This window comes from Taeniopygia guttata, chromosome 5 (genome assembly GCF_048771995.1).
Source record: "Taeniopygia guttata chromosome 5, bTaeGut7.mat, whole genome shotgun sequence".
NCBI classification, from domain to species: Eukaryota; Metazoa; Chordata; class Aves; order Passeriformes; family Estrildidae; genus Taeniopygia; species Taeniopygia guttata.
In genome coordinates this window covers 3,080,172-3,103,456 of record NC_133030.1, presented here as the reverse complement: position 1 = coordinate 3,103,456, position 23,285 = coordinate 3,080,172, and the positions used below count along the sequence as shown (strand labels likewise).

The 23,285-nt window shown below is 40.2% G+C and overlaps 1 protein-coding gene, 1 long non-coding RNA gene and 1 pseudogene across 3 annotated transcripts in view; 2 read left to right on the top strand and 1 right to left on the bottom strand.

The window, feature by feature from the left end:
• ELP4 (elongator acetyltransferase complex subunit 4) overlaps positions 1 to 23,285 on the bottom strand; it is a 139,969-nt gene that overhangs the window by 97,742 nt on the left and 18,942 nt on the right. For both annotated transcript variants that reach the window (XM_032748551.3, XM_030273352.4), the window contains exons 4-5: positions 8,480 to 8,611; positions 3,597 to 3,736 (exon numbers count right to left, since the gene is read on the bottom strand). In XM_032748551.3, coding sequence (XP_032604442.3) covers positions 3,597 to 3,736; positions 8,480 to 8,611 — 272 coding nt within the window. The remainder of the gene's footprint in view (positions 1 to 3,596; positions 3,737 to 8,479; positions 8,612 to 23,285) is intronic.
• On the top strand, positions 4,971 to 6,001 carry LOC121470029 (uncharacterized). Its single transcript, XR_005980530.2, has 2 exons — positions 4,971 to 5,324; positions 5,701 to 6,001. It is a non-coding gene; the product is annotated as an uncharacterized lncRNA (long non-coding RNA).
• On the top strand, positions 19,724 to 21,738 carry LOC121470036 (inositol 1,4,5-trisphosphate receptor-interacting protein-like 1; annotated as a pseudogene).

Here is a 23,285-nt window from a genome sequence, read left to right as displayed (position 1 = left end):
TGTCAGCCACACATCCCTGCAAGCCTGGGCCCAGCACTGGCACCAGGACACAACTGCCCTTCCCAACATTAAAGTGAGACAAGACAGAGAAGGTTTGTGCCTTCTTCTGGCCCCAAACACCCAGGCCCATTTACTGCTGCCTTTAGGAGCACTGGCTTTGCAGCCTGTCTTCAATTAATTTTTATCATGGGGAAATGAACTTCCATCCACCTTGAGGGATTATCCCAAGGGAACCCTGGGGTCCAATTCAGCCATCAGGTCCCAGAGCTGCAGGAAGGAGAACAAACATGGCTATAAAATGTTATACCTACACTGGCAGGTGCCAGTTTACAGGGTAACGCTTTGCCCCTCCCTCTATCAAAAACGAGATACACACACATGTAAAAACACAGGAAAGAAAAGGAACACTGATCCAAACTCTAAGGTGAACAAAGGATGCTGATAACCTCCAAAACTCATTTTTAATTGCAAAGAAAAGGTCAGTTTTAATCTAATCAGTAAAAAAAAATCACCTTTCTTTCCAAGTCCATAAAGAAACTAAGTGCTTGTGTGGATAGCTAGAGAGGCACATACATATAAATATACATGATTTCTCAAGAGGGCCAAGAGTTTCTGGCCTACATAAAGTCCCTACATCTCTGATCCTGCAAGGGAAACTCTGAAATGATCTTAGAAAAGACATTAGCTACAATTACAGAGACAGTTCAGGTGAAATAACATGGATTTATTTTTTGGATTTAATTTAGACATCATGACTAATGTGAATTAAAGAATCACAAATACAGGGATGAAAAGGACCTCAATTAGTCTGACAGAGGTTTACCTAGCTTGTCCTTAGGAATTTTTAGTGATGGAGATTCTACAATACTCCTAACTCATGACTGCAAGGCAACTTCTTGTGCCAATCATTAGAAAAACATCTCCATGTTTCCTGACTGCATTTTTACCACTACAGTTTACTGCAGCCCATGACTGCAGAAGACAGAGTTACATCCTCTGCATGTCAGCTTCTAACTCTGCTTCAATTTTCTAAGAACTTCCATTCTTCTTTTCAAGCTTTATATCAGGGACTGTAATTTTGAAAAATTCTTCCTTCCCACCTTGTATTAACACTGACCTAGTTCAAACTTTTTAAAAAAGGGAATCCAAAACCAACTGTGCTTGTGGTCAGAAATGACAATAACCAGAATTAGAAGACAAATGACCTACTGTAAAGAAAGACTTACACAACTCTGCATTTCCCACAGATTTCTAAGAGTTTGCTATCCCCAGTGTGGCCTTTATTCCTCCCTGTCATATATCATATAGTTTTTAGCCTCCATGACAATGTTTGGGATGGTGGCTGGCTGTTACTTTGGTACCTGCCTTTACTCCAAACACCACAATTCCTTCATTTCCTTGGGAGAGGCCTCTTGAAGGAAATCCTTGTTGAGATGGCAGGGAGAGGAAAAGGAGATAACCCTTCCAAAGCCCAGCTTCTTCTGATCATGTTCCTTACCTCATCACTCTGTGCTCTACCAATTTGCCAGAAAATTACATAAATCAAATCTTTCTGTTAGATTTAAGCTAAAAAAAAAAAGAGTGGAACCCATATAGTAAGAATGATGCACTTTTATCAGACTAGCACACAAGGACAATATCAGCATTAAATAAGGCTTATAAACTCAAATGCATAGAGTCCATTCCTTATACTATGCTGATGAGTTAATTTGATTTTAATGTAAAATGAATTAATACTTGACAGCCATATAGTTAGTGGATGAGTCACAACATTCTCGTTAGCTAGAGAAGAGAAAGTGAGTTAAATTGCTCAGTAACTGTAACAACACTTGCAACATGTCAGATATTTTTGTGTCCATCCTCTATTTGTCTGCTACTAAACATTAGAAATTATAGCATTAACATCTAAACAAAGTTGGTTCAAATATTTACTATAGAAGGAAGTTCTCTGCTTTGTCCTAAAATTGGGAGTTTTTTTATACTATCACAAGAATTTCTTTTACAAAGCAGTGACATTTGATCATGTAACACAGAATAAATTAGAGAGAGACTTGCCTTTTCCTTTGCTACAGCTCTAAGACAGGTGGTTCATTCTGCACTTTCATAAATCTGAGGTTTTATATGAGTGCATTGCAGTGGAAATCCATCCCAATGAATCCCACACTGCCTGCAGGAGCTGGCCCTATACACTGGGATCTATAAAGCCAGGTATTATATAAGTTACATAAATTATACTATTATATAAATTCAGTGACTAGCTGGACAAAGAAATTGCTGGTCCAGCCTTGATGTTTGACTTGACTTGAAGTGTCTCCAAGGAAGATACAATGGACGTGTGTCTACAGGCTAAGATGAGTCTTTGCTACTGTCACTCATTTTCTCTCAGTCTTCCTTAATTCGCTACTGACAGACATAAACATAATAAGTTATTCATTCTCAGAAGAGTTTGAATAGGAAATGTTTTGTAAGACGTAATTAGTGATTGTAATTTTATTCACAGTATATTGCATTTTCCTTAGGTGAAGCTGTAGGACGTAAGAAGTAAAAGCACATCATCAACTAATCTGATCTAGCACTCTAAGCTATGTAGGTCAAGGATGGCCTGTCTCCTAAGCCCTGAAAACTGCAGGCATCCTTTTAAGGCTGATAGCCACCTGACAAGCCCATCTCCGAGCTGCTGGGGCACGGTGCTCAGGGAGGATTCTCAGCCAGACAGGAACAGCTCTCCCAGTGCCCACACTGGGCAGCAGCAGGGCTGGGTCCAACATGCAGCTAGGCTGTCCTAGTAATGTCTGCCTTGATTGTCACTGCCATCCTGCTCCCTCCCCTGCCAGTTTGCAGCTTCCTCCTTCCTCTGTTGAGGTCAGGATTGAAGGCACTCGAGAGGATAGTTCACATTCAGACTCAGGTGTTTATTATTTCTTGTACATGTTACAGTCTCACAGCCATGAGTTCTGCAGTTCTTCACTAACAAGGCAAAATATGGCTAACTATCTCTTGTTACAAGGTCTTTTAAAGCTAAACTATCCAATTAAGAAATGACACCTAAATTATTGTTAATTTTAACCCAATAACCAACCACCTCTGCCTGCAATGTGGACTTTTTATCCAATTGCACAAAACCACCCAAACCCATGGAGAAGAAAGTGAAGAAGAAGGACCAGCCACTGCCCTAAAATCTCCATTTTGCTTTATATCTATTACTATATTCTAAAACCCCACACTCTAAGTTTCCCACCCTGTGACATTACACATCTCTATTCAAACTATACACTCACAATCCCAGTTCTGTAATTCCATTTTGGAAGCTTCTCCACGGCCTCAGGTCAAATGCAGAGTTCTCCTGGGGGTCAGTGCCTGTCAGCACAGAAAGTCTGAAATTCTCAGCAGCCAGAACTCCAACACTCCCCCAGCTGGGAGCAGAGCTCTGAGCTGTCTTTGTGCCCCTCCAGGCAGGTGGCACTGAGTGGCAACCATGGCCAAACTGCTCTTGATCCCCCCTCCATCACCACAGCAAGTGCAGACCCAAAAATATCTTTTCCTGCCAATATGCACGCAAAATCTAAACACAACAGGACCATGGTGTCAAAACTTACCACGTTTTCATTTTAGGCTCGAAAGGCAATTCTTCATGGAGGTAAAAACTGTGGAATTTTACAGACTGACACAGCTCTGGAGACATTTTCTTAGAAATATCATAATAATGGCCAAACTTTGTATGCATTGTTGGGCTGACCTGTAGAAACAATACTGATTACAATCTTAAACTATTATCTGTCAAAATAAAGTAATTAACTAGCAATGCCCTTCCAACCTCTGGTTTTTCCTCCATTCAGCCTAAATAAAAGCTTAAGGTAGAAAAACATTATAATATTTACTACTAAGTTTTCATTCCCTCATTGTCATACCTGAATGAGAATCTTACACACAGAGTTCAAACTTTACTATCCCAAGTTGCAGCACCAAAGTGCAGTCAGATAATTAAATGAATGTATTTTTGCACAAGTTCTAGAGAGATGATCACAAATTTGCAAAGGCCAGATCTCTGAAATCAGCAGAATATCATGTGTTCCACCTCTTTGATTTTTCAGGCTCTGACAATTACATGGTGCTACAGAAATATTTTCAGCTGACTTGGAAAATGTTTCTCTTTATTTATGATCAGTGAAAAAACCAAACCATTGCATCTTCATAGAAGTGATTTTAATAGAAAAATAGGAAATATTTTTAAATTATTTTTAATTCCTTGAAAATGGAATAAATAGTGGGTTAATCATTACACACAATAACTATTATTTGCTGTAATTAAGATACGTTTTCTTCAGATCTTTTTTTTCGTATATAAAACTTCATAAACCAAATTTAACATATACTTCAGCAGGAATTATACATTTTGAACACGCTGTGCTAATAAATAGAGGAAATAAATGCATCTGTTTATTCCACATTAATGGAATTCAGAACAGAACTTGCAACATTATTTGAACTATACATGTAAAGTTAACCACCTTGTCCTTGTTTAGGATTCCCTCCCAGACTGTTATACCATAAAATATTTAAGTAGATAGTATTTTACCAAAAATGTATTAAACTGTTAAGATTAATTAGAATTATTTTATTTAGGGCAAATATTTTGAAATTATTTGACTCATAGCTGTTAGGCAGGGTCAGTTACCAGAGAAAATCAACAGTTAACAATAAGGCACTATTTTCCTGGAAGAACCAATGAAACCAAAACTTTTAGCTAAAAGAAGTAATTAGCTTTTAATTTAAAAAACCCATGGAATTTCTTATGAGTATCTAATCATTAGAAGCAAACTAGTTTTACTAAAAAGAAAAAATAGAAAAGCATGTTCTCTAAATCAGTGTACCAATTTCTTGGTATCCGATTTTTAAAGTAGGCGGTTCAGTAAAATATAACATTCTATCAAAATTTAAATGTTTTTTATTGCAAAATGTAACTTTATTCAAAACAAAGGTTCTGAAAGCAATTTAAACAGGGGCTGTTCTTTGGCCTATAATCTATTCTTTATCCGGATTACAGATCAGAATGTTTTTACTGCAATCTCTGCCAGAGCTCATCTTTTTATTGTGTACTTCCAAGCCCCCTTAATGTTTTAGAAAGGCCTTGACTAACTGAACTTTGATCTGATGTCTTCATTGAGAAAAGCTCCAGGTTGCCTATTTCAGATGCAAATCCTTCCTGAGGCCCAAAAGAGTTTAGTAAAGACAGCAAAAAAGAAGAAACAAGAAGTTTCCAGGATCCTCTTTGAGAATCCTGAGGCACATTGGTGTCCTTAATCCACCCCGCTGCACGGATTAAGGTAGGTGATAACCTCTCTTGCTGCCAAAGAATGAGCACAGCGCCTACAAACTGGGTGGAGCCTGGGATTTGGCGCTAATAAAACCCCATAAAAGCAATAAAAGCTGGGTCCATGGCAGAGGGCCCTGAATAGGGCTCAGTGTCCTGCATTCCCAGGCTTAGCAGGGAGCTCGTGGAAAGCCTACCTGACTCAAGGAAGCATGAATAATGGAAAAGAGCAGAGCGGGCGCGCACAGCGCCCAGCGCACACTCACCATCCCTCTCTGATAATGATACCTTGGGTTTCTGTTCTAGTTTTTCTGATTATATAAAGCTTTTAGCTTTACATAAAGTTATCGTTTAGTTTATTATAAGTTATTACTAGGATCTTTTCACAGGGTGATGGAGACAAGACAATCCTATTCCAGCTGGAGACTCAAGCACAATCTCTTCAAACTTCAGGCCCAAAGCATAAACAGTGTGAGAAGAGGAGGGCAGGCAAATGAGCAAGGAGGACGAAACTTCATCATTTGAAGCTATTCATTGGAAAGTTGGCTCCTGTGTGCAAATGGACTAAAACTTATAAAAATGTGAGATTTTCTAACCAAGCCCTCTTTTTTGCTTCCATCTTGGAGCACTCCAGGTACTGCCAGGGTGTGGCCTTGGAAGGCTCTTCAATAAATCTCTACTTTATTCCTCTTAACTCTGTCTAGCCTCTGTCCCAGCTCCTTAAGGCATCAATCTGAGCAGGCTGGAGGCTCAGGCCAGCTCTTTCCTGGATTCCTATTTTGCACAAGGTGAAATACACTAAGTTGTCAGCGAGCAGAGCGCGCTTTTATGTGACCGTCTGCTGTTAATGTTTCTAATTGCAATACTAATGTGCTAGAAATCTCAGATTTAGGATGAACCAAGGCAGAAAATTGATTTCATGCTGTGACAGTTTATATATTGCCCGAAGAACATAAGCAGTTCATTCAAAAAAAAAAAAAAAACCCCAAAAAAAACGGAAAAACCACACTGTCTTGCATTGCAAAACAGGCTCTCCGTATACTCAAAAGTTTAAATTAAATTCACCTCTGATACAGATGTAAGTAACAAACTGGCGAAGGCACAGCAAGCATAAAAAGGCCTTTAACTCTGACAGATTTCTTATAAATCTTCTATTTTTTTGTTATGCAAAGTATGTGCAATATGTAGAGAGAAACTGTGACAGCTGTGAAGGGCATTCATATAAAAACCATGCTTAAGAACAAAATGAGGTACCTGGCTAGTCTAACCAGGGTCAAATAAATGCAAAGGGAATATCTGAACTACCAATCAAAAATCTATTATTACTCAGAAAAAGTAAACAAATCAATCATCAAAAAAACACAAAGACACCTTTTACTCAGCATTCCATCTCTGTATTTAGCCAGATAATGGATAGAAGAGTTTCTGCTATCATGTTTAGAGTTCTAGCTAAAAGAAAAGTTAATTTTTCTGTTTTGCAGTTGAAACTATTTCACAGTAGTTTTTGAAAATGCACTGGCATATTAACTCAATCAGTTTGGAAAACATGCCCTGGAATTTTACTCGACATTGGTTTTTACCAGCAAAGGAACATTTAAAGGAATCACAATCAAAGTCGTTCATTAAATTATTGAACTAAATGTATTGCTATGGTAGCAAGGCAGTATCAGATTTTTCCTCAATGGAGTATAATCACCAATCCAACTAACATAGAACAGAGACAAAATTTTATGATAGCTGCAATACAAAATATAGAAAAATATCAATTTAAAAGCAATTTTTCACCAATTAAAATGTCCTGAGGAATTTTAAATATAGATAGTTTAAGATTTATATTTTCTGTGTTTTAATTTTTGAATAAATTTAGCACACACAAAAATATTGTGCCTCAACTATTGAGAATGATCAAGGTCCAATTCAAAAAGCAACAATAACAAGGGAAACTCCCTCCAAAAGACTGAACATCTTATTCTACCTTACATAATCAATTTTCAATAATCACGGGCACATGCATATTTTCAAGAAATACTACATTAGAGGAAGAAATGGATATTGCTATGAAGTTAAAGAAGATGAATTTTCAAATAGTTTTTCTAATTTGTTAGAACATCAGAACTCAATTTGTTAACAACATACAATTGTTTTCATATCAATGTACGAGGAAATCTGCCAGATTTTAAAACAGACAAATTATTTTGGGGACGGTTCAGAGTGGCCCAGCAAGCTCCACAATAAAAAAATTGATGAGATTATATGATTACCCTGGAGGCTGTTTGATTTGGCATGTCACCATATATAAGTCTTTTCTGACACAACTATATAGCCATGTCTGCGCAATTTCACAGAAAACCAAACATGCCAAGCCTTGTAAGATCATTTTGTCACATTCCAATTATGTTTTTAAGAATACAACTGAACTTACTGGGCAGGTACGACTACATCTAAACCACAATTTATAAATGTAGACTAAAATGTATAGACAAAACCAGGATTTTGTTCTGGATAGACAGAAATGCTGTAATTTTGTTAAAGATTGATTGTGCCACTGGATTAAATAAGAAAGCCACCAGCCATGGGAGATTGATTATTCACAAAACACTAACTGTAAACTCTGAAAGACTCTCCACTGAGCTTCTTCCTTACATTGTCCCTGCACAGTGATTTGCTCCCAGTGACAGTGAGGCTGACAGAATCTCAAGTGCTTGCTTTAGTTGTTATGCACATGGATAAGCAGGTCAACAGCTTCTTCAACACAGTACTTCCAGTGCAGACATACAGTAAGCCGTACTGGTTAAACCTACTTAAGTAATTTGTGTGCAAATAAATTTGGGCCAAGTTTGGAAGCAAGCACCTGATCCAAATTTTCATAAAAAGCAGTCTTAATTTGATAATACTCATTGAAAAATCCCATGGAACTTAAATGTTCTTTTGTATTTTAAAATTACTATGGTCTGTATTGAGTCTTAGAGTACCTGCAAACTCTCAAATTCCCTTTCTTTTTGCATCACTAATAATTAAAATATTCAGTGGTGTATGATAGTTTTCCCTCAAGAAGCAATCCTGTAACACTGCCCATTAGTAGTTCCGTTGTCTAGGTCCTACTGAAAAGCATTTGCTTTTCAAATTCATTTTGAGTGCAAGAGGAAAGAAGCTGGAAATAGACATTACCTCCATTTTTGGTAAATTTTGGTAGCGCCAGGCTATTTTCATAGAATCCTGCAAATCCTCAGACTTCACAGCTGCTGCTTCGTCCCCCAGTTCCTTCCCATGGGAATCATCAAGCAAAGGGGCTGGAAGTTCCTACAGGTAGAGAGCAAAAGAATGTCAGCGACCTCCAGCAGAAATGGCAGTTCAGATTTTTATCCACACCCCCCCGCTCCAGCTTGCTAACACAGTTATCTGAGTAAAATGGGCAGCTGTAAAATCTGGAACAAAGCCTGATTAAAAGACCTCTTCTGAAGGACTAGCTCCTGCTAATACTGAGCAGAAAAAAACCCCATGTAATTATTGTTGGAAAAATGAATTACAGAAGTAAAAGAATGCAGAATGGAAATATCACATTTGATGCTCCACTTCATCTTGAGTAGGACCTATATTCATTTTTTCGTAATCTTTCTTTAGAGGCTGACTCCTAAACTACTCCATTTCTGAGAGTGGGCAAGTTCCCTGCATATTTAAGCTTATTTAAGCCTTTTCCCATAGCAAATGTAAGCCAATTTTAACATAAGAACTTTATTAGCTCCTGTAAGTTTTCACAAGTAACCAACAGACCACAACAGCCCAAAGACATCAGCTAAAAGCCACTGCAACAGGATGGTTTGAATTTTCTCTTCTGTTAACCATCAGGCATGACATCTACTCATGATGGATATCTCATGGACAAAAACACAGGAAAGGAAAGGGGGAAATGTTCAGTTCTGAATTTTTCAAAAGTTTCTAATGTATACTTTCTGCCTTTGCTGCACTACTGAAAAAGCATGAACGACACATGAAGAATTCAGAATTCATGCAATGGGCTTCTACGCCTACTGGCAAAATAAAGTGCAATGAAGTTTCCTGCCCCAACTTTATCACACCCATCCCTGCAAGCTGGAGGGCAGAGAATCTCTGTGTGCTTAAAACAGAACAAGGCTTAGCTGAAAACTGTGTTTTCATTGAGCAAAGACTCTAAGGAAGAACTGTGACATGCCTCAAGGGTTAAACCCACACTGAGCTAGCCAGTAGCTCTGTTACAATGCACTGGCTGTGGAGACATAAAAAGCAAATTAGAAACCTTTAGAAGAAGGATCTGGATTGAAGGTGGGACACAAACACTGCACACAGGCAGGGCTTATGGGGACCATAAATATCCAGGAGACACTCATGGCTTTGTGTGGGTACACATGGCACAGACACATGCAGAAAGGAGACAATGGAAGTTTACCCATGTCCATCTTTGGTTTGGTGTTACACTTATTTAATATTAAATAAATAATTAATATCTGTATCTAATATTATATTAGATACTATATATCTAATATATTATCTAACAATGAATTATTAATTAATGCTAATATTAACCCCTAATTAACTGAAATTATAATTTAATAATAAAATTAGTACTTAATTTTATTAATATGTTACTATATGAATATTTATTTTATTTACATTTTGTTTATTTTATTTACATTTATTTTATTATTTATTATTCATAATTTAAACATTAACATACTAATCCTTTACTAACATTTAATATTAATAACTAATAAGATTATAATTAATAACTATTAATGTGTATAGTTCCATACATAGCCTTACCAATATATGCTACTTTGTTTCTTGTGCATAAATTAACATAGCATCTAGAATTATTGAAAAAAGAGATTTCAGACAGCTGCTTCTGTCTCTTTCTGGGGTTGGCCACTACACCCTCTGAGGTCCCAGGCAATGGAAGTTATGAAAACTTTTATAAACTTTATGTCTTAATAAAATTGCAGAAATAGAACAACTGTATCTGTGTGTTACAGCAGCTCAGCAAAAGACATAAAGAAAGCCTATTTTATATCTTTTGCTTTTACAAATGAACTGCAAAAACCTGGTAATGACTACTCATGAGAATGATGATGTACCGAGTTATATTTTCAGATTTATCATAGCTTGCTTAAAAAATACCCTTGCATACAATAAACTTATTACTATGGTAGTAAAAATTAGGCTTTCTGGAAAAAGTAGGAAAGCTGCACAAAAATGAAAATTTTGATTTAGAATTTACAGTTTTCATTAAGTTTACAGATTTATAATAGCCATTTAATGAAAAAAAAAAAACTTTAGTCAGAGTTCCATTACATCCACCCAACAAGAAAGCAGGCAAGCTTTCAAACCAAAGATTTCTGACAGGTAGAGAAAATAGAAACAGAACACTGCACTGAAAGGTTCTGAGAAAGTCAAAGTACAAACTAGAGCTGACAAGCACCCCGATGCATTTCACATACATGCAGATACAAACCACTTCCATTTACTTCTAAGAGCATTGAAGTACTACTTCATACTACATATGAAGTATTTTTCTAAACAAAAAAAGAGGTTACTTTGAATTGTTAATTTTATAACACAGCTATCCTTAGAGTTAATCAATCTTGTTTTCCAGTTGAGATGTTACCTTGAAAACACATGCTGAAGAGTTAAACTATCGTGCAGATTTAATTTCCTCATACAAGAAATAGCCATAGATTTAAACATATTTAATAATATTATTAATAGATTTAAACTTCCTATCATTAAAAGATCTTTCTTTTTCAGTGAAGACCTTCTGATCCTTGATCATCTCAAAATATTCCTCATTTAACAGTAATTTTAAAAACTCCAAACGAAGATTCATTTAAAAAACTGAATTCTGCAAAGAAGTAATTTGGAGGCCTAAACATTTTCAGATCAACTTGCTCCCGGGTAATTTTTTTGTAGTAGTGGGTAATCTCTGTTTTTTTCTGACAACAAGTGCCTGCAGAAATCATGAAATCTTGCTTAAGCATTTCATCCATGAGCTTGCCCCTGCTTCAGACACCACCACAGACAGAAGAATTTGCTCCCTCACCCTGCTGTAACATCATTGGGCAGCTTTCACACCACCTGCAAAGTCAAAAGTCAGGAAAAGGCATGTTGTACCATTCTCCTTCCTGCAGGTAAAGATGAAAACAGCAGCAACATTTCTTAAAGCTATTTAATATTTTTCTCCCCTAGAAAAATCATTTGTGCCGCTGGTTCATTGTATATATGTTCATGGTTATATAGTAACTGGGAAAGTTAAATTTGAGACAGGGACTTAATTACATAAATTTGTGTATTTTACTCATAAAATGTATTTTATGCAGAAAAAAGAACAGAGGTCAAGACAATAATGGTGAGAGGTTCTCCAAGTTGCTTAAATAACCTCATGTAACACTGAGAAAAAGTTCCTGCCTTCCAGTCAGAAAACAAAACCTTCTTACATGGCCCTGTGTGGCAGGGAGACACCACAAACCCCAGCTGCTGACACCCAAAAAACTCAGCCCAAAACAATCAGAGGCACACACACCATCAGTGCAACACAATTAGGCACTGTGGTGTGTCCTAACTGCTGCTAAGAACCAAGCAGATTAACAGATCAAGGTAAAAAATGGTTTCACCTGAAGCTGATAAAAGATTTTGGTTGCCAGAGATGAAAATCCATCTAAGGATCATCTGAAACAGGCTTTATTTTTTTGTCACTATAGCTTGCTTTTCATTTCTAACACAATAAAGCGTTTTTATTTTGACATAATAAAAAACTTCTGACAATAGAAGAGCACGTGCATCAGCTTAGATCTGGTTTATTCTGTCTTGTCCCTTGCAAGGAAAAGGAGAAAAGATCAGGAGCACTCCAGGAACTCTCTCAGACCAAAATCAACTCCAAGCTACTTTTTAAATGCCTAATAACTCCCATGCTTAGGTGAAGAATGTTCCTTAGATGTACCATGTTCTTGTCCCTGTGCAAGGGACACTGAGCTTTAAGACATTTCTGGGGCTACCACATCTTACAGCCATGCAATTTTCTATGCCAACACTGTTCTAAAGAAAAGATATCCTGAATTACACTCCTGGATGTGGGGGCTGTGAGCTACGTGGCCTCTGAGAAGGCTCTGTACATAATAAGCTGCGGTCTGGAGAAGCAGCTCTGCCTTTGGATATTGTGAAGACCAACTGCCTGAGCTCAACCTGTTTTATTAACTTGGTTAACTACATTCCAAGATGTACTTGATCACAAAGGGGTTTGGGGGGGAAATTCCAATCCTATTCAAAGTATATCTGTAATTTGATCATATTCTATATAAAGAACAATAAGCAGAGCTAATAAAGATTGGTTACCTCTAGATTTGCATCCCAACTTTACCATTGTTATCCCAGCTTCAGATACTCTCAATTCCATTTACACCAAGCTGTCAGAGGAAAAAGAGGCAGAACATGCAGGGGCTGTTTGAAGGTATGTCTGTGTTCCCCAGAAGCAAACATGCCTTCATCAGCCTCCTGAAAACTCAAAAAAATACCTAGTCACAGGTTTTCCTCAGGATGTACCGATTCATGTATCTCAGTCCTTAACTTAAAAAAAACCCTTTTACCTTTGTAAATTTTATGGGTTCTCTCCCTAAGTAAACTAAAGAAAGATTATACTAAAACTAGTAAACTAAAAGTTGTAAATTTTATTTCTTTACATTTTTAATAAAAAGAAAAAAGTTATTAAAACAATATTCTAAAAGTTTTATTCTAATTCTTAATACTCTTTCATTAATTACTATTAATAAATTTTTCTTTATACCCTTTTAAAATTTTAAACCTACTTTACCCTTCTCCTAATCCTACCTCACAATAAAAAGTAAGAACACTAATAATTAACCAACACTAAACCCGCCACAGTCCTTCATACATGAGCCAAAAAAATCTCAAAATTAACAAAATCTCAAATTAAAAAACCACTACAGTAAGCAATATTGAAAACACTGAATGATCCACACATTTCTTTTCTTCATATCTGCTTTTATTCTTCACAATAACTGGAAGTGGAATGAAAGGCTTTCCCCTCTTCTGACTCTGGAAATGAAATGCAATTCTTTCTTTCAAGAAAGGAACTGTTTCCAAAGCTGACCATGCCTGAGTGACACAGAGCACTTCAGTGTGAGAGTTGGCAACCCAGCTGTCATTGCACAGATCTATCCTCAAAAATATTTCTGTTATTACACAGATAAATCCTCAAAAATAAAGGCTGGATGCTTGGACCTATACTTTGCAACTTCTCAGTGCCATGAAAGGGTTCATTACTGTCCAAGAATTATATAATTTAGGATTTAATAGATTTATGTTCTTCAAATCAAATCAGAACTTCAGAAGAACACATTATTACCAAAATAGGTAAAATTTATGTATAAAACTTCAACCAGAATTTGGAAATGAAAGTGTTATTTAAACAATAAACCAAGAAAAGGAGATATGGGCTACCAGCCCATAATCCCTCTATTTAATCTATTTTTGCTGAAAAATATCTCAGCTCCTACATAACAGAACTTGTAAAAGCTTTAGGACTGGCAATTTTGTGGCATCAGTGTGTCTGTCAACTTCTGAGAACTGTTACATTCTCCCAGGCTAAAAAAAGGCAAATCTTTCATAAGGTACATAAAAAAACCCAAAGAATGTAGCAATGCATTAGTTAAAAGAAAAAAAAACCAAAACAAAACAACAACAAAAAAAAAAAAAACCAAACCATACAACATTTCTTGGGGTCAACTAAAATACAAGTCTTTGCTATGCAGCATGAACACACGAAAAGGCAGACAAGTGCTAAAGTTATTAAGGGCAGTTGGGCTGGAGAGAAGGAAGTTTGTTGCTGTTTTAAAATGAAAAAAGTTTGGGAGGAAAATCCAGTTTTCTGAAGTGCTCACAGTAAATGACAACACAATTAAAATAATTTAGTTTCCTGCAAACCAAGCTATGAAGGTTTTATTGCAAAGAAGGAACAATTTATTTCAGTAATAAACCTTTTATCTTTGCAATAAACTGGTGGATGAGCTGTACCTGCTGTAGCCCAGGTCCTTCTGGGTTTGCTGCCACATTACCGAGCCTGCCTTGTTTTGGCAGATGCACGAAGCAAAATCAGATTCTAACAGTTTGACCTCTCTCACTTCTTGTGTTCTCTGGGGGATAATAAAATCCAAGATACAATCCCACAGCAGTTAATGAAGCTTAACCTCACACCCTCTTAATTACCAATGCATTACACCAACTATAGGCATCATACTCCTCTCTAAGCTATTTTACAATTCTAAAGAAGTACTACTGTGCTATTATGTAGCAACATAATCCAAGCTGTATGTGAAATCCCTCTTATATAAAACCCTTTGATCCTTATGGGTTTCAATAACTGTATAACTCAAAGTACTTAAGAATTTAAAACATTATCTATTTATGCATCAATAAATATGTTTTTCACACAGGTTTATGCAACTATTTTGAAGTGCAGTTATTATCGCAAGTATGACGAAAAACACAAAATAAGAAAATACTAAAGGGAGTACAATTCACTGTTGATCTGTAAAAACAATATTTAAATAGCTTAAATTCACAATAATTTAAGGCTCTTTTTCCATCATGTTAATTTTTAGTATTTAAAGGACACCAGATGGTAAGTCAGGAAGGGTAAATATTTTCTTTTCAACAATGTCAGTTTAAAGGGCCCTACTCCCAAAATGGGGGCGGGGGGGGGGGTGTTTCTATTTTGATTGTAAATACACAAGGTGTATTGTTAAAGAATATAAATGAATGGATACCAATTTTTCTTCTTTCAGCAGCCCTTATTACAACAACTTATTTCCATCTCCAGGTAAGGCTGGTCTGCAGAAATTTTTCCTTGATATTCAGAAAGACCTAATGAGTGTCAGCCCAAGGTAGACAAGAACTGGGTGAAGTTCTTTTATTTTAGGAAATAAAAGTCAGTTGCAAATACTCAAAGTGGAATATTCTTAACACATGAAAATATATTCTGTACTCCACATACACAGAAGTACACCCTACACTCAAGTCACACAACTCTTTTGCTGTAACTCCATTGCAATGTAGCTGTACTTCACAACATTTAAACTCAGGAACACCTATCAGACAATCAGAGTTTTGATTTTTTTTTTTTTAATTTCATATTTTTCATGAATGCTTAAGTAAGTGACAGATAAATACAGCAGAGAATAAGAAAGTAAAATTGTGGGAAGGAACTGAGTGTCCCTGTCCCAAACTCTGTAAACCCTGCTGCAGTGCATGATGCACTGGTCTGAGCCTAAACTGAGTTAATGATAACAGCATAATTCACGAAAGCCTTTAGAGATGAGCACTGGAAGCAACAGCTCATTACCTGAGCAAAGCAACTCTAGAAAGTTATCATCTAGGTTTGTTAAACAGATATTTGATGACATTGAAACCTATACATTTACATTTTACCACTTCTATGATACATTTTAAAGGCCAAGTAAGTGTCACAGCTGAGACAGCCACGATACCCAGAGTGTCACCACACAATTTCAGGAAGCTCCAACCCACACAGAGCAACACCACAACAATTCAGGAGGCTGCAGGCTCTGCTCCCCTTGTCCTTCAGCCCAGCCTTTTATCCCCTCCTGCTGATGCACTGCCCCTGTGTGCCTCTGTGCCCTGTGTGGTTGCTCAGCACACCGGGGCACTCCATGGCTCCTCACCTTCAGTTTTATTCACCTGTCCTGCACAGCTGCACCCACTGGGGATGAGGATCAGCCCCAGCCCCGCTCCCAGTCACCGCACACTGTGTGCCTACAAGTAAGACGTATGTGCTTAAAAAACCTCTAAATTCAGAAAGAATATGACGAAAGAAAATTTTCTGGATGAATAGACAAGCATTGGCAGATAAGAAATCAGAAATTTGAGCCAAACATTCATCTTCTCTGATTCTAGAAAATCTTTTTATTAGATTAGTCTGAACTTTTGACAAAGATGAAGCTCTATGCTTTAGAGTTTTCAGAGAGGGTGCTGCTTAAAAAGATTTAATTCTTTTTAAAGAGAAGAAATTTTTTTTTCAAGTGTCTCTTTCACACCTCTACAACTTCTATGTCAAGATTATAACACAGTTCATAATGGAGAAAATTGTACATGACAATATAATCAAATATTTGGATTTTAACAATGAAAAATGTAAAACAGATTCACCAGATGTGCAAATAAGAAAAGTAAACAGATTAGCAAAAGCTACACAATATAGAAATGGAATTTCTCAACTCATCTGCCAGGCTTAGCCTCCACCCTCATCTTTGTGGTACCATAAGACTTCAGAGAGGTAGGTAGTAGCAAAGTTCCTTTCTGCTGTAACTGTAATTGGATTTCTGAGTATAAAGTGACACCATTTAAGAGGATGCAGCAGCTGAATCACTGCAGCAAGTTCCTGCATTTTGAAAATAAAATTAGAAAAAAAGAATAGGAACATAGCCCTATTCACACATATATTTTTACCTTTTGAGGTATTATGCTTTTAACTTATGAGCATGTAAAAATGTTAGATGACTGAAAAAACACCTCTAGCATTAGTACACAACTTCTCTCCCAACACCAGATAGCAAGGAGACAGCAAATAATTAGAATTACTCTTTGAAAACAGACAGCCCTGGCCATCAGCCTGATAATTTCTTCCAGGTTTGCATTTTTCCTCTTGACAAAACAATGGTTTAGAATGATATACATGAGGGAAAAATGTAAGCATCATGGCTGAATGTACTTCGTTGAAGTAAAAAAAAAAAAATCCATGTAGACAGCTATGTTTTCTTTCAGGGCACTGTTTGCACACATCATAATACAGCAGCCCCATGATTTTTATTGTTGTTTTTTAGACAAATAATAATAAAATAAAAATGGAAATAATAAAGGTTCATTTTGCTAGCTTCTTCCTGCATTCACTTTTTCAGCAGGAAAAGAGTAAACGAGCACTTTCTATTCTTCAGGCCTGCCCAATTTATTGAAGGTAGAACTGTTTTAGTCTTCTCCAAATTACTTAAGTAAATATAAAATTAAAATATATTTCAAAAAATATAAAGGATGAAAAAATACATATTAACTTATAAATATATAACTAAATATATTAACTGCATAGAACTATATGTTAACTAAATATAACTATATATTAACTAAATATATTAACTAAATAGAGCAATAATAATTCTGCTTTAGAGATCTCTTCAGCTTAGAAACTTTCAAAAATAGTGTTCCTGGAAGGGTTTTTTAATGGTTTTTTACTGTTTTTTTCTTAACAGCCATTACAGCTGCCCACACGCCCCTCAGCTTCACCACCATAAGAAACTACATGGTCCCCTTTCACTGTGACACCCTTTATCCTCTCTTCTTGGAAGGGAACCTCCAAAAGGCAATCTCAGCTGAATGCAGAAGTATCCTGTTAATAAAATTTCCACTTGAAAACAGAAACTCTTCCACAAGAGATGAGCAGACAGTTCTAGAAAGCACTTCTGGAGCTCCCACTCTTCCACCTCAGGCTTGCAGGTACCACATGGAAAGGTCACCGATCCAGCACTGGCCAGGGTGCCACAGGTTAAACGTAGTGCTCCAGGGGATGCTGGTTTGTTTTCCAGCACAACCATGACCTGTAAGTCTTCCTTACAAGACATCATAGGATCACAGAATGTTTTGTGTGAAGGGACCTTAAAGATCATTTCATTCCAACCCCCCTGCCTTGGGAAGGGTCAATTTCCACTAGCAGGTTTCTCAGAGCCCCATCCAGCCTGGCCTTGGCCACTTCCAGGGACTGGGCAGCCACAAGGTTCTTCTCTGAGCACACTGTGCCAGGGCCTCAGAACCTTCACACAGAGTAACTTCTTCCCAATATCCAATTTAAGTCTGCCTCTGTCAATTTAAAGTAATTTCTCCTTGTTCTGTTACCACACTGCCCTTGTCAAAAGTCCCTCTCCAGCTCTTCTCTAACCCCTTTAGGCTCTGGAAAGCTTCTGGAAGGTCCCCCCAGACCCTTCTCCTCTCCAGGCTGAACAACCCCAATTCTCTGCCTGCCTTCACAGGGTGCTCCAGCCCTCTGAGCACCTCATGGCCTCCTCTGGACTCAGTCCAGCAGGTCTGTGCCCTTTTACTGTTGGGGAGCCCAGGGCTGGATGCAGAGCCCCAGGTGGGATCTCCCCAGGGCAGAGCAGAGCAGAGCAGAGGGGCAGGATCCCCTCCCCATCCTCTGCTCACCCTGCTTTGCTGCAGCCCAGGGCACATTTGGCTTTCTGGGCTCTCACTGCACACCGCCAGGTCCTGTTGAGCTTCCTGTCAGCCAACACCCCCATCCCCTCTCCTCAGGGCTGCTCTCCATCCATTCTCAGCCCAGCCTGTGCTTGTGCTGGGGATTGCCCCAGCCCAGGTGCAGGACCTTGCTCTTGGCCCTGCTGATCTCCATGAGCTTCTCCCGAGCCTCTGCAGGCTGTCAGTGTCCCTCTGGATGGCATTCCTGCCCTCCAGAGGCTGCACACAGAGCGTGGTGCTGGCAAACATGACTGGCTGGGAGGAGGGACTGTTCTAGAAAGCCCTTTAGAACAAAGGCACAGAAATCTCAGTGCTCCTCTCTATGGACTCTATAGTGTGGCAGCCACTGAAGATCAGTGTGTACAAAGATGATTTTTGCCCTGTGTTCCCCTTGCCCTCTCAGGCCATGCTGGCCATTTCACACGGGCTCTGAAAGTCCCTGGAAGCTCTGGCAGGGCAGGGAGCAAGCAAGAGGCAGCGCTGCTGTGCCTGTTTGTGTTCCCTGGGGAGACAATGAAGGTTCTGCTCGTCCCAGACACTCTGCAGGGCTTTGGCACCGCACAAATGAACTTGTAGGACATGCAGAACACTGGGCTCTGTCGGCAGTGGGAGCAGCCTGTTGGAAATCACCAGCACACATGCTCATCAGCCCCAGGAAATGACTCTGTGCAATCGAGGTCCTCTCGTGAGGAGCAGCAGGAACAGAGATCCTGCCCTGGAGAAGCTCCATGCCACGGCCAGGGTGTTCACCACTGCGCACCCAGGGCTGTCGCTGAGGTGCCAAGAGCACCCCACAGGCACAGAGGTCAGCACCAAGGGAACCAGTTGCACATGAGAGATGAGATTTCCAGGGGCAAAGCATTCATGGGCCATTTCACCCAATTTCATAGTATAAAAGGGCCTGAGGGGTTTCTGCCAGTTTTGGGCAGGGAAGGCCTGGGGCTGGATTTTCAGCCCTGGATTGCCCTTGGTGTGTGTCAGGTATTTGGTAGCCCGGGGCCATGGTGAGTCCCTGAGCTGAGGTAGAGATGGAGGGCAGGGCTGGCCTGGCCGGGATGCACTGTGACACCAGTGACATCCCAGCACAAACATCACAATGGGGGCAGCTCCAAACAGCAGCAGCAGCGGTGACGCCGCCCCAGCGCAGCCTCGGCCAGCGAGCAGCGTGCCCGCAGCCAGGAGGCCGCGCTGAGCGCTGAGCGCTGAGCGCTGAGCCAGGGCGGAAAGGCGAGTTCCCGGGGAGCCGCTGCTCAGCGGGCACCCAGAGCCAGTCCCTGGCGGGACAGCCTTTGGCAGGGCCCGGTGCTGCTGCTGCCGGGGCAGCGGCACAGCCTGGCAGCCTGCCAGCTGCCGGGCCCTCTGTGCTGCCTTCAGATCCCCGGGGCTGCTGTCCCCACTGCCCCTAGCAGCGCATCCCTGCCGCCCGCACTGAATCTCCCGGCTCCCGTCCTCACCTGCTGAGGCCATGCTTGCCACCACCTTCCTTCTCCTGCTGGTGCAAGGCCTCCTCCAGTACCCGCAGCCGGCCGCCCATGGGCTGGATGAGGCCACACGGGAGCGCATGGAGCAGCGGGCCGAGTACCTGAGCCGGGAGATGGCTCAGCTGATGCAGGAGCTGGAGCACCAGAGCCCGGAGCAGAGCGCTGGTGCCTGGGGAGCCCTGCAGCTGTGGCCGTTCTGGGAAACTCTGGCAGTCTTCGTCCTCCTCTTGGCGCTGTGGTTTGGAGCAAAGAAAGTGGTGAACAATGAAAAGAAATGGGAGGAAGTCAGTGCTCCTGGAAATGGCAAGGACAAACACAACGGAGCTGAAGACGACGTGGCCCACAACATTAAAAGCAACCTGGGAGTCCTTCCACTGCAGCGCATCCAGTTGCCTGTTGTGGAGCTGGAGAAAGGTTGCTCACTGATTCGTGACCTGATGGCCAAACTGAGAGACGTCTTTGAATAGAGCTTGTCAGACAGTTTCTACCCGGTGCCACAAGAAGCCATCAGAGTGGGCAGCACCTTTGAAGGCTGGAGTCCCCGTGTAGAAGATTCTGTGTACCAGGTGCTTGTAGCCCTGAGTCCCCCTGCGGGACACTGCAGGGATGCCCCAGTGGAACTTCTGGGTGCGTGTGGAGCTGCTGTGCACCTGCCCCAGCGGGCAGCTGAGGGAGGACATGCTGTGTTTCCTCCACCACCCTGAGCAGGAGCTGAGGAGGAAACAGGAGCCCAGCCTCCTGCACACCCTGTGCACCGGCTCCTATCTGGATGTGCAGAAAACTGCCCAGTGGTTCTGTTGCTTTGGGAGGGTAGCCTGGCTGCTGTTGCCTCAGTCCCGCCACTGGCGCTTAACGTTGCTGCCCTCCAGCCGCTCCTGTCGATTTCAGCTGAGCAAAGGCGAGGAAAGCTTCAAGGCTGAGATGATCTTCGGCATGCGGCGAGGAGACTCGGACATCTTTGTGGGCAGCCCGGCCTCAGAAGAGGGCACGCCAAGCACCGTGTGGCCTGAGACTTGTGCCGTGGTGGAGGCTAAATTCTCCGGGCACATTTCCGGGCAGGCCCCCCAGGACAGCTGCCACTGCAATGCCTGCAGCTCCTCAGCCGCTGCCTGCTGGGTGTGGGCTTGTCCAGCTCCACCTTGAAGACTGTGCTGATGCACCTGCTGAGCACCGTGCCCCTGACACGCTGGCGCAGGAGGGATTTCCCCCAGCGGATGATGGATATCCTGAAGCGCCTGCGCTGCTCGCTGGAGACCAAAGCACTGCAGCACTTTGTCATCGGCAATGAGAGGCTTCCCGTGGAGATCCGTTTGCCCTCGGACTGGCGCCTGGCTGAACCTCCCAACCTCTTCCAGCACCTGGCCAGCGATCCCGATGCCCACACGAAGGCCCTGCAGGGCTACTTTGGCCTGGTGCTTGGGCTCAGGGAGCTGCTGCTCTCCGGCCACTGAAAGAGATGCTGCTGCTGCCCAGAGCTGTGCTCCTGGGGCCTCTGGACACAGCCTCTGTACATTAACCCCTGTATATATTAACCCCCCGTAGTTTTGCATTCATTGTATACAGTACTGCCCTGTAATGAATGCATTTCTTATATATATTGATACTCCTTTTTTTGTGCTGTTACTATATAGATTAAGACTCTCTAGTTAGTGCATTCACAAGCCTTAACCTGTTTAATTTTTCAATAAATCCAAGTATTTCATTATCTGATTTGTGGTAGGTCTTCTTGAACTTGACTGGACCTATAGTCTACACATTGAATGTTTCGCAAGTTTCTTTTTCTAGCTGCTTGTAGTCTGTTTTGATAGGCAAATATGTGTATGAAATAGTGACAACTAGTGATGAAGAAAAGATACTTCTGTTTACTGGGACTTAAACCATCTTTGCTTTCAGCTTGTTTTAATCTGCACACAATCAGAACAGCACTGTCTTAAAAAATATGATAAAAAATGTTCCTGTTGTCCATAGGGGTCAAATATAGGTATTATTGGGATATATATTTTAGGAATATTTTTAGGTAATCTGTCTTTATTTCATTAACCCCAGTTATAGATTGCACAAATCTGTTCATAGTAGAAACTTAGACATATCAGCCTTTGAGAAAATGCAGAGTAAAATGACAAGTGAGAAATTCTTTATGTAGTTTTTGGTTATTAGATTCAAGCTCAGTAGCTTTTATAGATTTATGGATGTCACTATAGATTTATATAGTGGAAAGATGATAAGAATGTCCAGAAATCTGATGTTCTATGGAGGTTTCAAGATCTCAAAGGGATTAGCTGTAAGTTCTGATTTTAGTAGTAAAGTAAATTAGATACATAATTTTTCCTTATCATTCTGCATTTCTCTGTGATGCGCTACTCGTTCAGAAGATACTTGACCTATCACTGCATGCCCTAGCAAAAACTGCTTGTAGGCCCCCTTTAGGAACTGCAAGGCCACAATGAGATCTCCCTGGAGCCTTCTCTTCTCCAGGCTAGACAAGCCCATTTTTCTCAGCCCGTGTCCATAGGTGCTCCAGCTCCCTGATCATTGTGGCCTTGCTCCAACAGAGCATGGTGCTGGCAGCTTGGTGTCCTCCATCCCACTTTGCACAGGCTCCACAGCAAAAGCAGCTTAACAGAACAATCTTCATTGTCAAGGTAAACTATAAATAATCCTCTTTTCTCATTAAAACTTGTGAGAATCAGTTCTACCTCCCAACCCAAGGAAACTAATCAGGAATGAAGGCAAAGAACTTATTTTATAGGCAGTTTAGGCAGTTGTAGAATTTTAATGCCAAGCCTGAAATAATTTTACTATTAAATAAATTTTTTCATTTACCAATGCAAGCAGTTTTATTTTATGATCAGTCACAGAAGTTACCATATAATTTCTTATATATATTCTCAGTGCTTATCCCTTAAGATTAAAAAATTGCCTTTTTTTTTTTAAGAATATAGAGTGAACAGAAATGCCCTCCAATGTTTAAAATACTTTCTAAAAACCAGCATGTATATAGTTCTGTAGGCTTTACCAGTGGTGTATAATTTTTCAGTATTATGTCTTAATGCCAGTTTCCTGAAGGAGCTCTGACTACAAAAGGCACGAATATATTTTCAAAGGATGATGGATAAATTGGTGGGTGGTAATACAATATATCTTAGGCAGCTGATCAGGGCTTTTTATCCTCTGCCTGTCTTTTAGTTATACAC